This window comes from Salvelinus fontinalis, chromosome 3, assembly GCF_029448725.1.
Source record: "Salvelinus fontinalis isolate EN_2023a chromosome 3, ASM2944872v1, whole genome shotgun sequence".
In the NCBI taxonomy this organism is placed as follows: Eukaryota; Metazoa; Chordata; class Actinopteri; order Salmoniformes; family Salmonidae; genus Salvelinus; species Salvelinus fontinalis.
In genome coordinates this window covers 66,288,594-66,306,098 of record NC_074667.1, presented here as the reverse complement: position 1 = coordinate 66,306,098, position 17,505 = coordinate 66,288,594, and the positions used below count along the sequence as shown (strand labels likewise).

At 43.3% G+C, this 17,505-nt stretch overlaps 1 protein-coding gene across 2 annotated transcripts in view; it reads right to left on the bottom strand.

Moving 5' to 3' along the window:
• Positions 1 to 17,505, bottom strand: part of LOC129851352 (lysine-specific demethylase phf2-like) — a 163,425-nt gene that overhangs the window by 20,130 nt on the left and 125,790 nt on the right. Inside the window, exons 17-19 of one of the 2 annotated variants that reach the window (XM_055917828.1) lie at positions 9,068 to 9,246; positions 6,553 to 6,878; positions 629 to 721 (exon numbers count right to left, since the gene is read on the bottom strand). In XM_055917828.1, coding sequence (XP_055773803.1) covers positions 629 to 721; positions 6,553 to 6,878; positions 9,068 to 9,246 — 598 coding nt within the window. The remainder of the gene's footprint in view (positions 1 to 628; positions 722 to 6,552; positions 6,879 to 9,067; positions 9,247 to 17,505) is intronic. The other variant, XM_055917829.1, reaches the window with a different exon arrangement.

Sequence of the window (17,505 nt, the reverse complement as noted above, 5' to 3'; positions counted from 1 at the left end):
CAGTGACAGGTGTAGTGTACCTGTGGGGCTGTAGAGTGAACCTTTCATCTATACAGTATTAGTGACAGGTGTAGTGTACCTGTGGGGCTGTAGAGTGAACCTTTCATCTATACAGTATTAGTGACAGGTGTAGTGTACCTGTGGGGCTGTAGAGTGAACCTTTCATCTATACAGTATTAGTGACAGGTGTAGTGTACCTGTGGGGTTGTAGAGTGTCTAAACCTTTCATCTATACAGTATTAGTGACAGGTGTAGTGTACCTGTGGGGCTGTAGAGTGTCTAAACCTTTCATCTATACAGTATTAGTGACAGGTGTAGTGTACCTGTGGGGCTGTAGAGTGAACCTTTCATCTATACAGTATTAGTGACAGGTGTAGTGTACCTGTGGGGCTGTAGAGTGTCTAAACCTTTCATCTATACAGTATTAGTGACAGGTGTAGTGTACCTGTGGGGCTGTAGAGTGAACCTTTCATCTATACAGTATTAGTGACAGGTGTAGTGTACCTGTGGGGCTGTAGTGTCTGAACCTTTCATCTATACAGTATTAGTGACAGGTGTAGTGTACCTGTGGGGCTGTAGAGTGTCTAAACCTTTCATCTATACAGTATTAGTGACAGGTGTAGTGTACCTGTGGGGCTGTATGGAGTATCTGAGCCTTTCCTCTTCTTGGATCTGGATTTGAAGACAGGGTTATCCTCTTCGGATTCCAGAGAGGGGTAAACTGGAATAGACACACACCCTCTGGTTAGTTAACACTCATATACAGGGATGGATATTAAGCTAGCCTTTCTAGCTCGAGGCTAGTACTTTTCAGACCAGGCTAGTAGCTCGAGGCTAGTACTTTCAGACCGGGCTAGTAGCTCGAGGCTAGTACTTTTCAGACCAGGCTAGTAGCTCGAGGCTAGTCCTTTCAGACCGGGCTAGTAGCTCGAGGCTAGTACTTTCAGACCAGGCTAGTAGCTCGAGGCTAGTCCTTTCGTACCAGGCTAGTAGCTCGAGGCTAGTCCTTTCAGACCAGGCTAGTAGCTCGAGGCTAGTACTTTTCAGACCAGGCTAGTAGCTCGAGGCTAGTCCTTTCAGACCAGGCTAGTAGCTCGAGGCTAGTCCTTTCAGACCAGGCTAGTAGCTCGAGGCTAGTCCTTTCAGACCAGGCTAGTAGCTCGAGGCTAGTCCTTTCAGACCAGGCTAGTAGCTCGAGGCTAGTACTTTTCAGACCAGGCTAGTAGCTCGAGGCTAGTCCTTTCAGACCAGGCTAGTAGCTCGAGGCTAGTACTTTCAGACCAGGCTAGTAGCTCGAGGCTAGTACTTTCAGACCAGGCTAGTAGCTCGAGGCTAGTACTTTCAGACCGGGCTAGTAGCTCGAGGCTAGTACTTTCAGACCAGGCTAGTAGCTCGAGGCTAGTACTTTCAGACCAGGCTAGTAGCTCGAGGCTAGTACTTTCAGACCAGGCTAGTAGCTCGAGGCTAGTACTTTCAGACCAGGCTAGTAGCTCGAGGCTAGTCCTTTCAGACCAGGCTAGTAGCTCGAGGCTAGTCCTTTCAGACCAGGCTAGTAGCTCGAGGCTAGTCCTTTCAGACCAGGCTAGTAGCTCGAGGCTAGTACTTTTCAGACCAGGCTAGTAGCTCGAGGCTAGTACTTTCAGACCAGGCTAGTAGAAAACGTGCCGAACTAGACCGCCGGCGAGATACACTTTATATTTTTAAATATCACATGGCCCAGAATTTCGACCCGGGATAGTAAACAAATCCTGAAGTTCCATCCCTGATCATATATGATCCACAGCTCAACACTGTCTTCTTCCACAGCTCAACACTGTCTTCTTCCGCAGCTCAACACTGTCTTCTTCCGCAGCTCAACACTGTCTTCTTCCGCAGCTCAACACTGTCTTCTTCCGCAGCTCAACACTGTCTTCTTCCGCAGCTCAACACGGTCTTCTTCCACAGCTCAACACGGTCTTCTTCCACAGCTCAACACGGTCTTCTTCCACAGCTCAACACTGTCTTCTTCCACAGCTCAACACTGTCTTCTTCCACAGCTCTACACTGTCTTCTTCCACAGCTCGTGATGATCCACAGCTCAACACTGTCTTCTTCCACAGCTCTACACTGTCTTCTTCCACAGCTCAACACTGTCTTCTTCCACAGCTCAACACTGTCTTCTTCCACAGCTCTACACTGTCTTCTTCCACAGCTCAACACTGTCTTCTTCCACAGCTCAACACTGTCTTCTTCCACAGCTCAACACTGTCTTCTTCCACAGCTCAACACTGTCTTCTTCCACAGCTCAACACTGTCTTCTTCCACAGCTCAACACTGTCTTCTTCCACAGCTCGTCATGATCCACAGCTCAACACTGTCTTCTTCCACAGCTCAACACTGTCTTCTTCCACAGCTCAACATGGTCTTCTTCCACAGCTCAACACTGTCTTCTTCCACAGCTCAACACTGTCTTCTTACACAGCTCAACACTGTCTTCTTCCACAGCTCGTCATGATCCACAGCTCAACACTGTCTTCTTCCACAGCTCAACACGGTCTTCTTCCACAGCTCGTCATGATCCACAGCTCAACACTGTCTTCTTCCACAGCTCGTCATGATCCACAGCTCAACACTGTCTTCTTCCACTACTCAACACTGTCTTCTTCCACAGCTCAACACTGTCTTCTTCCACAGCTCAACACTGTCTTCTTCCACAGCTCAACACTGTCTTCTTCCGCAGCTCAACACTGTCTTCTTCCGCAGCTCAACACAGTCTTCTTCCACAGCTCAACACGGTCTTCTTCCACAGCTCAACACGGTCTTCTTCCACAGCTCAACACTGTCTTCTTCCACAGCTCAACACTGTCTTCTTCCACAGCTCTACACTGTCTTCTTCCACAGCTCTACACTGTCTTCTTCCACAGCTCGTGATGATCCACAGCTCAACACTGTCTTCTTCCACAGCTCTACACTGTCTTCTTCCACAGCTCAACACTGTCTTCTTCCACAGCTCAACACTGTCTTCTTCCACAGCTCTACACTGTCTTCTTCCACAGCTCAACACTGTCTTCTTCCACAGCTCAACACTGTCTTCTTCCACAGCTCAACACTGTCTTCTTCCACAGCTCAACACTGTCTTCTTCCACAGCTCGTCATGATCCACAGCTCAACACTGTCTTCTTCCACAGCTCAACACTGTCTTCTTCCACAGCTCAACATGGTCTTCTTCCACAGCTCAACATGGTCTTCTTCCACAGCTCAACACTGTCTTCTTCCACAGCTCAACACTGTCTTCTTACACAGCTCAACACTGTCTTCTTACACAGCTCAACACTGTCTTCTTCCACAGCTCGTCATGATCCACAGCTCAACACTGTCTTCTTCCACAGCTCAACACGGTCTTCTTCCACAGCTCGTCATGATCCACAGCTCAACACTGTCTTCTTCCACAGCTCGTCATGATCCACAGCTCAACACTGTCTTCTTCCACAACTCAACACTGTCTTCTTCCACAGCTCAACACTGTCTTCTTCCACAACTCAACACTGTCTTCTTCCACAACTCAACACTGTCTTCTTCCACAGCTCAACACTGTCTTCTTCCACAGCTCAACACTGTCTTCTTCCACAGCTCAACACTGTCTTCTTCCACAGCTCAACACGGTCTTCTTCCACAGCTCAACACTGTCTTCTTCCACAGCTCAACACTGTCTTCTTCCACAGCTCAACACTGTCTTCTTCCACAGCTCAACACTGTCTTCTTCCACAGCTCAACACTGTCTTCTTCCACAGCTCAACACGGTCTTCTTCCACAGCTCAACACGGTCTTCTTCCACAGCTCAACACGGTCTTCTTCCACAGCTCAACACGGTCTTCTTCCACAGCTCAACACGGGCTTCTTCCACAGCTCTACACGGGCTTCTTCCACAGCTCGTCATGATCCACAGCTCAACACTGTCTTCTTCCACAGCTCAACACTGTCTTCTTCCACAGCTCAACACTGTCTTCTTCCACAGCTCAACACTGTCTTCTTCCACAGCTCTACACTGTCGTCTTCCACAGCTCTACACTGTCGTCTTCCACAGCTCAACACTGTCTTCTTCCACAGCTCTACACTGTCGTCTTCCACAGCTCAACACTGTCTTCTTCCACAGCTCTACACTGTCGTCTTCCACAGCTCAACACTGTCTTCTTCCACAGCTCCTTCAATCACAACCTATTTTATTCACTCTCTCCCCAATCTTCTAAAAAGTAACATTCCTGAAAGTGGCATATTTCTATTGAGCGATGACACATTTCGGAGGCCAGCCAATCTAATTGCTCCATGTGTTGATGAAGATGATGTGCATTGCTGCAGTATTTGGTTCCCCCTCCATTAATATGCTTTCTCTCCCCCTCTCTCTCCAGCTGCATCCTCCCTTCTTCCATCCATACCTCTCTCCCCCTAGCAGAGCAGAGTAGAGAGAAGGGTACAGGACACTGTAAACACAGGCTGTAGAACCACTGTCTCCGCTAAGAACAAAGCTAAAGACCTACTCTCATGGACCCTGTCTCTAGAACTGACAGCCATCAGTTAGTCAGAGGAACATCTGTTGTATCTGTAGTAGAACATCTATCATATCTCTAGTGGAACATGTATCCTATCTCTAATGGAACATGTATCATATCTCTAATGGAACATGTATCATATCTCTAGTGGAACATGTATCATATCTCTAGTGGAACATGTGTCATATCTCTAGTGGAACATGTATCATATCTCTAGTGGAACATGTGTCATATCTCTAGTGGAACATGTATCATATCTCTAGTGGAACATGTATCATATCTCTAGTGGAACATGTATCATATCTCTAGTGGAACATGTATCATATCTCTAGTGGAACATGTATCATATCTCTAATGGAACATGTATCATATCTCTAGTGGAACATGTATCATATCTCTAGTGGAACATCTATCATATCTCTAGTGGAACATGTATCATATCTCTAGTGGAACATGTATCATATCTCTAATGGAACATGTATCATATCTCTAATGGAACATGTATCATATCTCTAGTGGAACATGTATCATATCTCTAATGGAACATGTATCATATCTCTAGTGGAACATGTATCATATCTCTAGTGGAACATGTTTCATATCTCTAATGGAACATGTATCATATCTCTAATGGAACATGTATCATATCTCTAGTGGAACATGTATCATATCTCTAATGGAACATGTATCATATCTCTAGTGGAACATGTATCATATCTCTAATGGAACATGTATCATATCTCTAATGGAACATGTATCATATCTCTAATGGAACATGTATCATATCTCTAATGGAACATGTATCATATCTCTAGTGGAACATGTATCATATCTCTAATGGAACATGTATCATATCTCTAGTGGAACATGTATCATATCTCTAATGGAACATGTATCATATCTCTAATGGAACATGTATCATATCTCTAGTGGAACATGTATCATATCTCTAGTGGAACATGTATCATATCTCTAATGGAACATGTATCATATCTCTAGTGGAACATGTATCATATCTCTAGTGGAAGTCTACTATATCTCTAGAGGAAACTCTACTATATCTCTAGTGGAAGTCTACTATATCTCTAGAGGAAACTCTACTATATCTCTAGTGGAAACACTACTATATCTCTAGTGGAAACACTACTATATCTCTAGAGGAAACTCTACTATATCTCTAGAGGAAACTCTACTATATCTCTAGTGGAAACACTACTATATCTCTAGTGGAAACACTACTATATCTCTAGAGGAAACACTACTATATCTCTAGAGGAAACACTACTATATCTCTAGTGGAACATGTATCATATCTCTAGTGGAAGTCTACTATATCTCTAGTGGAAACTCTACTATATCTCTAGTGGAAGTCTACTATATCTCTAGAGGAAACCCTACTATATCTCTAGAGGAAACACTACTATATCTCTAGAGGAAACACTACTATATCTCTAGAGGAAACACTACTATATCTCTAGTGGAAACTCTACTATATCTCTAGAGGAAACTCTACTATATCTCTAGTGGAAACACTACTATATCTCTAGTGGAAACTCTACTATATCTCTAGAGGAAACTCTACTATATCTCTAGAGGAAACTCTACTATATCTCTAGTGGAAACACTACTATATCTCTAGTGGAAACTCTACTATATCTCTAGTGGAAACTCTACTATATCTCTAGAGGAAACTCTACTATATCTCTAGTGGAAACTCTACTATATCTCTAGAGGAAACTCTACTATATCTCTAGTGGAAACACTACTATATCTCTAGAGGAAACTCTACTATATCTCTAGTGGAAACTCTACTATATCTCTAGTGGAAACTCTACTATATCTCTAGAGGAAACCCTACTATATCTCTAGAGGAAACTCTACTATATCTCTAGAGGAAACACTACTATATCTCTAGAGGAAACTCTACTATATCTGTAGTAGAACATGTATCATATGTCTACTGGAAACTTTACTATATCTGTAGTAGATGACTCTAGTGGAAACTCTACTAGATATCTCTAGTTACCATAATCGGAGTCCTTGAAGCAGGCGTCCATGTGATCCTGATCATCATCGAACTCGGCACTGTCGATGCTGCTGCTCTTCTTCGTCTTCTTGGGGAGTCGTTTGGCCGGCCGCTTACTTACTCCTCCTCCCGCTCCGCTTGCTGCTCCTCCCTTCCGTCCAGCGGTGGTGGTGTTGGAGTGGTTTCTGCCGGGCCGGTCGCAGCCCCAGGCCCCAGGGGTGTCGGAGGAGATGGCTGCGGCCCCAGCGGTAGCCCCGGAGGACAGGTTTGCCATAGACAACATCCCCTGAATGGCCTCCTGTGTGCTGGGAGATGCAGGTGGCTGACTGTAAGTACGTCAATAAGAAATAACACAACACAATAACACATTACACTGCTGGAAGATGTACCCGCCGGAGAGAGAGACTGATCGAGAGAGAGACTGATCGAGAGAGAGACTGATCGAGAGAGAGAGACTGATCGAGAGAGAGAGACTGATCGAGAGAGAGAGACTGATCGAGAGAGAGAGACTGATTGAGAGAGAGAGACTGATTGAGAGAGAGAGAGAGAGAGAGAGAGAGAGAGAGAATAAGTTATAGAACCCATTGCCCTTTATGGTTGTGAGGTCTGGGGTCCGCTCATCAACCAAAAATTCACAAAATTCTAATTGAGACTGCATGCATTCTGCAAAAATATAATCTGTGTACAATGTAAAACACCAAATATTGCATGCAGAGCAACCTTCCATAACAAAGCCATCACCTACAGAGAGATGAACCTGGAGAAGAGTCCCCTAAGCAAGCTGGTCCTGGGGCTCTGTTCACAAACAGACCCCACAGAGCCATCACCTACAGAGAGATGAACCTGGAGAAGAGTCCCCTAAGCAAGCTGGTCCTGGGGCTCTGTTCACAAACACACCCCACAGAGCCCCAGGACAGCAACACAATTAGACCCAACCAAATCATGAGAAAACAAACAATCACTTGACACATTGGTGATTGGAGTCTTTGACAATTTTTTGGGCCTTCCTCTGACACCGCCTGGTATATAGGTCCTGGATGTCAGGAAGCTTGGCCCCAGTGATGTACTGGGCTGTACGCACTACCCTCTGTAGCACCTTACGGTTGGATTCCGAGCAGTTGCTGTACTGGTCTGCCATGTAGCACGCTTCTGTCTATTTGAGTTGGTCAGTATGTCCAGGTAATCCTTTCTAATGTGGAGTTTTTGAAAGATATCAAGTAGTAGAACTGCATCAGTGTTGCTTTCTACTTCCTGGAGGACCGAGTTTTGAAATCAGTGGAATTAGAGTATGAGATGGAGAAAATTCTGCTGTTTGATTGAGTCAAAAAAGAGAACACACAGAGAAGGCTGTTGTGTAAAACACCTGTCTCCGGATTACATCTTCAAACTAAGGGCAACCATGTCTCCGGATTACATCTTCAAACTAAGGGCAACCATGTCTCCGGATTACATCTTCAAACTAAGGGCAACCATGTCTCCGGATTACATCTTCAAACTAAGGGCAACCATGTCTCCGGATTACATCTTCAAACTAAGGGCAACCATGTCTCCGGATTACATCTTCAAACTAAGGGCAACCATGTCTCCGGATTACATCTTCAAACTAAGGGCAACCATGTCTCCGGATTACATCTTCAAACTAAGGGCAACCATGTCTCCGGATTACATCTTCAAACTAAGGGCAACCATGTCTCCGGATTACATCTTCAAACTAAGGGCAACCATGGCATCTGTGACAGTGGGAGAAGCGTTCATCCATGTAGACGGGTAAGAGAGTCTAGCTAGCTTCAGATATTACACATTTCTAATTTTGTCAGAACGTCATTTTCATTTCAAGTTAAAGCATACTGTTGGCTAGCCAAAGTTAGCTGGCTGGCTCGCTACTTAACATTATGTGTATGATCTGTGTAGTAATATTATTCGTATCTGAGAGCCATTTGCATTGCTAGTTATATCCTAATATTAGCTAGCTAACATTTAACCTGGTTGGTTAGTTACCTGTAGATTCATGCAGGTTAGTAACGTCATGAGTCAGGATTATGGTTCATTGTTTAGCTAGCTACAAGTCTAAACAAAAGACTCCACTATGCAAGTAACCATTTCAATATAATGTTCATGATGTCACTGCGACACCTGTTGATAGACGTAGCTGGTAAATTCGCTCTGGCTATCTACTACGATTTCAGAGCACTCTCGTCTGAGTGTGCCAGAGCGCAGAATAACTGACGAATGTACGAAAGCTCAACACCCGTTGAATATGGCCGGTGTCAGTAAACATTGTCAAAAAAGTGTAAGTAAATAGTTGCCAGCAGCACAGTTGCAGTCACCAACGCTCTGGATAACATGACAACATTTCTCTCTTGTCGTGATGTGTGTTTTGTCCTATATTTTTTATTTTATTTTGTATTTTCGATCCCAGCTCCCGTCCTCGCAGGAGGCCTTTTTCCTTTTGGTGTGCCGTAAATAAAAATTTGTTCTGGCTTGTTAAATGAAGGTAAAAACAAAAATGGTGTACCTGTTGACGCTGTAGTCGATGCCGCCCACTGCTTTGCTGGCCTGTAGCAGGTCCAGGATGCCCGCCGTGCTTCCCGCCTTCTTCTTTACCTTCAAGTTACGACCTTTCACCTCCCGCTTGAACTCCGGCTTGACTTCTGTGTCGATGTGGAGCGACTCTTCATCGGATGAGTCAGTCTTCTGAGAACGGAATAGAGAAAAATAGTTTTATTGTACAACACACTGAACTCAAGAAGAGCATATAAAATAAAATAAAATATATATAATATATATACAGAATGAAACTTTATAATCCACTGTGAAACGGACACACACATGATGACGTCTGACAACCAGACGTACACCTGATCTACATCACACAGGTGATCCCAGTCAGTTAGGATACACACACACACATAATGACGTCTGACAACCAGACGTACACCTGATCTACATCACACAGGTGATCCCAGTCAGTTAGGATACATTCCCACTACTATAACTATGACCTGGTTGAATGGGGCAGTAGGATATACACAATGACACCTCCCCTACTGAAACACACCCAGTACTACTGATCCTGCTGACAATAGTGATGGAGGCCTGAAACAGGGCTGGATTTAGGTCTCACTCTGTCCTCCCTTAACACTCTCTCTCTGTCTCTCTCTCTCTCTCTCTCGGCCTCTCTCTCTCTCTCTCTCAATTCAATTCAGTTCAAGGGGCTTTATTGGCATGGGAAACATGTGTTAACATTGCCAAAGCAAATGAGGTAGGCAATACACAAAAGTGAAACAAACAAAACGAATTAACAGTAAACATTACACATACAGAAGTTCCAAAACAATAAAGACATTACGAGTGTCATATTAAATATATACAGTGTTGTAACAATGTACAAATGGTTAAAGCACACAAGTTAAAATAAATAAGCATAAATATGGGTTGTATTTACAATGGTGTTTGTTTTTCACTGGTTGCCCTTTTCTTGTGGCAACAGGTCACACATCTTGCTGCTGTGATGGCACACTGTGGAATTTCACCCAGTAGATGAGAGTTTATCAAAATCTGGTTTGTTTTCGAATTCTTTGTGGATCTGTGTAATCTGAGGGAAATATGTCTCTCTAATATGGTCATACATTGGGCAGGAGGTTAGGAAGTGCAGCTCAGTTTCCACCTCATTTTGTGGGCAGTGTGCACATAGCCTGTCTTCTCTTGAGAGCCATGTCTGCCTACGGCGGCCTTTCTCAATAGCAAGGCTATGCTCACTGAGTCTGTACATAGTCAAAGCTTTCCTTAAGTTTGGGTCAGTCACAGTGGTCAAGTATTCTGGCACTGTGTACTCTCTGTTTAGGGCCAAATAACATTCTAGTTTGCTCTGTTGTTTTGTTAATTCTTTCCAATGTGTCAAGTAATTATCTTTTTGTTTTCTCATGATTTGGTTGGGTCTAATTGTGCTGTTGTCCTGGGGCTCTGTGGGGTGTGTTTGTGTTTGTGTTTGTGAACAGAGCCCCAGGACCAGCTTGCTTAGGGGACTCTTCTCCAGGTTCATCTCTCTGTAGGTGATGGCTTTGTTATGGAAGGTTTGGGAATCACTTCCTTTTAGGTGGTTGTAGAATTTAACGGCTCTTTTCTGGATTTTGATAATTAGTGGGTATCGGCCTAATTCTGCTCTGCATGCATTATTTGGTATTCTACGTTGTACACGGAGGATATTTTTGCAGAATTCTGCATGCAGAGTCTCAATTTGGTGTTTGTCCCATTTTGTGAAATCTTGGTTGGTGAGCGGACCCCAGACCTCACAACCATAAAGGGCAATGGGTTCTATAACTGATTCAAGTATTTTTAGCCAGATCCTAATTGGTATGTCACATTTTATGTTCCTTTTGATGGCGTAGAAGGCCTTTCTTGCCTTTTTTCTCAGTTCGTTCACAGCTTTGTGGAAGTTACCTGTGGCGCTGATGTTTAGGCCGAGGTATGTATAGTTTTTTGTGCTCTAGGGAAACGGTGTCTAGATGGAATTTGTATTTGTTGTCCTGGCAACTGGACCATTTTTGGAACACCATGTCTTTGTCAAACTAAGATTTACGGCCCAGATCTGACAGAATCTGTGCATTCGGAAAGTATTCAGACCCCTTGACTTTTTCCATAATTTGTTACTTTACAGCCTTATTCTAAAATGGATTAAATAAAAAAAAATCCTCATCAATCTACACACAATACCCCATAATACCCCATTTTGTTGAAATGTTAGAATTGGTCTTTTTCTTTTTTAAACAGAAATACTTTATTTCCATAAGTATTCAGACCCTTCGCTATGAGACTTAAAGTTCAGGTGCATCCTGTTTCCATTGATCATCCTTGAGATGTTTCTACAACTTGATTGGACTCCACCTGTGGTAAATTCAATTGATTTGGACATGATTTGGAACGGTACACACCTGTCTATATAAGGTCCCACAGTTGACAGTGCATGTCAGAGCAAAAACCAAGCCATGAGGTCGAAGGAATTGTCCGTAGAGCTCAGAGAGAGGATTGAGTCAAGGCACAGATATGGGGAAGCATACGCTCCTCATTCAGGGCTGTTAGCTGGGCTGTGTGTTCCTCTGTTAGCTTAGCTGTGTGTTCCTCTGTTAGCTGGGCTGTGTGTTCCTCTGTTAGCTGGGCTGTGTGTTCCTCTGTTAGCTGGGCTGTGTGTTCCTCTGTTAGCTGGGCTGTGTGTTCCTCTGTTAGCTGTGTGTTCCTCTGTTAGCTGGGCTGTGTGTTCCTCTGTTAGCTGGGCTGTGTGCTCCTCTGTTAGCTGGGCTGTGTGCTCCTCTGTTAGCTGGGCTGTGTGTTCCTCTGTTAGCTGGGCTGTGTGTTCCTCTGTTAGCTGGGCTGTGTGTTCCTCTGTTAGCTGAGCTGTGTGTTCCTCTGTTAGCTGAGCTGTGTGTTCCTCTGTTAGCTGAGCTGTGTGTTCCTCTGTTAGCTGGGCTGTGTGTTCCTCTGTTAGCTGAGCTGTGTGTTCCTCTGTTAGCTTAGCTGTGTGTTCCTCTGTTAGCTGGGCTGTGTGTTCCTCTGTTAGCTGGGCTGTGTGTTCCTCTGTTAGCTGGGCTGTGTGTTCCTCTGTTAGCTGGGCTGTGTGTTCCTCTGTTAGCTGTGTGTTCCTCTGTTAGCTGGGCTGTGTGTTCCTCTGTTAGCTGGGCTGTGTGCTCCTCTGTTAGCTGGGCTGTGTGCTCCTCTGTTAGCTGGGCTGTGTGCTCCTCTGTTAGCTGGGCTGTGTGTTCCTCTGTTAGCTGGGCTGTGTGTTCCTCTGTTAGCTGAGCTGTGTGTTCCTCTGTTAGCTGAGCTGTGTGTTCCTCTGTTAGCTGAGCTGTGTGTTCCTCTGTTAGCTGAGCTGTGTGTTCCTTTGTTAGCTGGGCTGTGTGTTCCTCTGTTAGCTGTGTGTTCCTCTGTTAGCTGGGCTGTGTGTTCCTCTGTTAGCTGTGTGGTCCTCTGTTAGCTGGGCTGTGTGTTCCTCTGTTAGCTGGGCTGTGTGGTCCTCTGTTAGCTGTGTGGTCCTCTGTTAGCTGGGCTGTGTGTTCCTCTGTTAGCTGTGTGTTCCTCTGTTAGCTGTGTGTTCCTCTGTTAGCTGGGCTGTGTGGTCCTCTGTTAGCTGGGCTGTGTGGTCCTCTGTTAGCTGGGCTGTGTGTTCCTCTGTTAGCTGGGCTGTGTGTTCCTCTGTTAGCTGGGCTGTGTGTTCCTCTGTTAGCTGGGCTGTGTGGTCCTCTGTTAGCTGGGCTGTGTGGTCCTCTGTTAGCTGGGCTGTGTGGTCCTCTGTTAGCTGGGCTGTGTGGTCCTCTGTTAGCTGGGCTGTGTGGTCCTCTGTTAGCTGGGCTGTGTGGTCCTCTGTTAGCTGGGCTGTGTGGTCCTCTGTTAGCTGGGCTGTGTGGTCCTCTGTTAGCTGGGCTGTGTGGTCCTCTGTTAGCTGGGCTGTGTGTTCCTCTGTTAGCTGGGCTGTGTGGTCCTCTATTAGCTGTGTGGTCCTCTGTTAGCTGGGCTGTGTGTTCCTCTGCTCTCTCTTTGATTCTATGGAAGTCCTTTTGGAAAGGCATGACGCTGCCCTGCAACACTGTTCCATTGTTGGGTTGACAGAAGGTGTCGCAGTCTCAGGGTCCTCGTTTTCTTCACGTTCTGACCTTAGCTCCTTTGTTATGTCTCTATTTTGTTTTGGTCAGGGCGTGGGTTGGGGTGGGCATTCTATGTTTTTGTTCTATGTTTTATATTTCTATGTGTTTGGCCGGGTGTGGTTCCCAATCAGAGGCAGCTGTCTATCGTTGTCTCTGATTGAGAACCATACTTAGGTAGCCTCATCCCACCAGTGTTTTGTGGGTAGTTGTTTTCTGTTGTGCGTCTGCACCAGCCAGAACTGTTTCGGTCGTTCTCTTTGTTATTTTAGTGTTCATTAAATATGGACACGTACCACGCTGCACCTTGGTCCTGTCCTTCCAACAGCCGTTACAGTTTTACACTATTCTGATTGTCCACCCTCCGCCAATACAGGTGGGAGTGTGTTCTTATAGCTGTGTGCCATGTCCAGGGAGGGTCTGTGTGGAAGATGAATTTGATTACGTTCCCATTTTTGTAGCAGTCAGCAAAGTGTCTCTAGATTGTCTATGAGGAGCTTCTGTTTGCATTCTTTCCGTGCCTTGTCATTTTTTATATCCAAGGGGTACTGTACTGTGGTGGAGGGAAGCCATGGAGCTGGGGGCCAAAGAGGCCTCTGGGTGGGAGAGGAACTCTGCTCTCTCTCTCTCAATGTGTTGTGTCCTTTGGCCCAACACTGCACAGCGCTGCCTTTGATTCACACGAGCTTCACTCACACATGTGATTTCTATTGCAACATAGACGATCACACGGAACTAATTAACGACCACATGGACGGAGAGAATATTCCAGAATGTTTTCCTCTGACGGTTGGGATCTTTGAAGCAGTCATTAGGCAGCTATCTTCATGGACGTAGAACTGTAGATATCAGAGTCATTCTGGATGTTAGGCAACCTCTATAGACATTAACTTGATAACACTATGGACCTGATAACACTATGAACCTGATATTAACACTATGAACCTGATATTAACACTATGAACCTGATATTAACACTATGAACCTGATATTAACACTATGAACCTGATATTAACACTATGAACCTGATATTAACACTATGGACCTGATATTAACACTATGGACCTGATATTAACACTATGGACCTGATATTAACACTATGAACCTGATATTAACACTATGAACCTGATAACAACACTATGAACCTGATAACAACACTATGAACCTGATATTAACACTATGAACCTAATATTAACACTATGAACCTGATATTAACACTATGAACCTGATATTAACACTATGAACCTGATATTAACACTCTGAACCTGATATTAACACTCTGAACCTGATATTAACACTCTGAACCTGATATTAACACTCTGAACCTGATATTAACACTATGAACCTGATATTAACACTATGAACCTGATATTAACACTATGAACCTGATATTAACACTATGAACCTGATAACACTATGAACCTGATAACACTATGAACCTGATAACACTATGAACCTGATAACACTATGAACCTGATAACACTATGAACCTGATAACACTATGAACCTGATAACACTATGAACCTGATATTAACACTATGAACCTGATATTAACACTATGAACCTGATATTAACACTATGAACCTGATATTAACACTATGAACCTGATATTAACACTATGAACCTGATATTAACACTATGGACCTGATATTAACACTATGGACCTGATATTAACACTATGGACCTGATATTAACACTATGAACCTGATATTAACACTATGAACCTGATATTAACACTATGAACCTGATATTAACACTATGAACCTGATATTAACACTATGAACCTGATATTAACACTATGAACCTGATATTAACACTATGAACCTGATATTAACACTATGGACCTGATATTAACACTATGGACCTGATATTAACACTATGGACCTGATATTAACACTATGGACCTGATATTAACACTATGGACCTGATATTAACACTATGGACCTGATATTAACACTATGGACCTGATATTAACACTATGAACCTGATATTAACACTATGAACCTGATATTAACACTATGAACCTGATATTAACACTATGAACCTGATATTAACACTATGAACCTGATATTAACACTATGGACCTGATATTAACACTATGGACCTGATATTAACACTATGGACCTGATATTAACACTATGGACCTGATATTAACACTATGGACCTGATATTAACACTATGGACCTGATATTAACACTATGGACCTGATATTAACACTATGAACCTGATATTAACACTATGAACCTGATATTAACACTATGAACCTGATATTAACACTATGAACCTGATATTAACACTATGAACCTGATATTAACACTATGAACCTGATATTAACACTATGAACCTGATATTAACACTATGAACCTGATATTAACACTATGAACCTGATATTAACACTATGAACCTGATATTAACACTATGAACCTGATATTAACACTATGAACCTGATATTAACACTATGAACCTGATATTAACACTATGGACCTGATATTAACACTATGGACCTGATATTAACACTATGGACCTGATATTAACACTATGGACCTGATATTAACACTATGGACCTGATATTAACACTATGAACCTGATATTAACACTATGAACCTGATATTAACACTATGAACCTGATATTAACACTATGGACCTGATATTAACACTATGGACCTGATATTAACACTATGGACCTGATATTAACACTATGGACCTGATATTAACACTATGGACCTGATATTAACACTATGAACCTGATATTAACACTATGAACCTGATATTAACACTATGAACCTGATATTAACACTATGAACCTGATATTAACACTATGAACCTGATATTAACACTATGAACCTGATATTAACACTATGAACCTGATATTAACACTATGAACCTGATATTAACACTATGAACCTGATATTAACACTATGAACCTGATATTAACACTATGGACCTGATATTAACACTATGGACCTGATATTAACACTATGAACCTGATATTAACACTATGAACCTGATATTAACACTATGAACCTGATATTAACACTATGAACCTGATATTAACACTATGAACCTGATATTAACACTATGAACCTGATATTAACACTATGAACCTGATATTAACACTATGGACCTGATAACACTATCCTGCTGACCTGAACTGAACCGTACTGTGCCATCTCAGATATTTTCCATTCACATTGTCTTTTCCAGCACAGTTCCAGACACTATGGTGTAACCAGGCCAGTCCAGCTCAGTAGTGGTAGATGGCGCTGACAGGCAATTTTGCAGTGTTTGTTTTTTTCTTTGATGTTTCTTACATTATTAGCCCATGTTTTTTGTGTTATTACAGCGGGAAATAACTTTTGGATTTCAGAGCGACGAAAACTCACCAGCATTACGAGCAGGAATACAACATTCCGAATTGGATAATTTGTTCGTACCCCCCAGGGCAATTAAACTGATTCAAGAGACTGCTCCAAGACGCCGCCGGCAGAGAAGAGGTATTCAGAGTGGACTTCTAATCTGACTCAGGAGGCGTACACACCATCCACCGCTTCTGAGTATATTACTCCCTAATGTTCAGTGTCTGGACAATAAAGTAGACGAGCTCAGGGCGAGGATCTCCTTCCAGAGATACATTAGGGACTGTAACATACTCTGATTCACGGAATCATGGCTCTCTCTGGATATACTGTTCCCATCCATACAGCCAGCTGGGTTCTCAGTAGATCACCTAGACAGGAATAAAGAACTCTCCAGAAAGAAGAAAGGTGGTGGTGTATGTTTCATGATTAACAACTCATGGTGTGATTGTAACAACATACAGGAACTCAAGTCCTTTTGTGCACATGACCTAGAATACCTCACAATCAAATGTCGAGCGTATTACCTCACAAGAGAATTCTCTTCGGTTATAGTCACAGCCGTGTATATTCCTACTCAAGCCGATACCACTACAGCAGTCAAGGAACTACACTGGACTTGTGCAAACTGGAAACCATACAGTTGAAGTCGGAAGTGTACATACACCTTAGCCAAATACATTTAACATCAGTTTTTCACAATTCCTGACATTTAAACCACGTAAAAAAATCGGTTTTAGGGAAAAATTCCCTGTCAGTGTTATGTCCGTCGTTTGATGAATGAGACCAAAGCGCAGCGTGGAAAGTGTTCATGATTTTTCAATACTGAACTCTGACAAAACAACAAAATGCAAAACCGAACGTAACGTTCTGCATTGCTAGACAGCAACTATGCACAAACAAGATCCCAAAATCTAAGCTGGGAAAAAGGGCTGCCTAAGTATGATCCCCAATCAGAGACA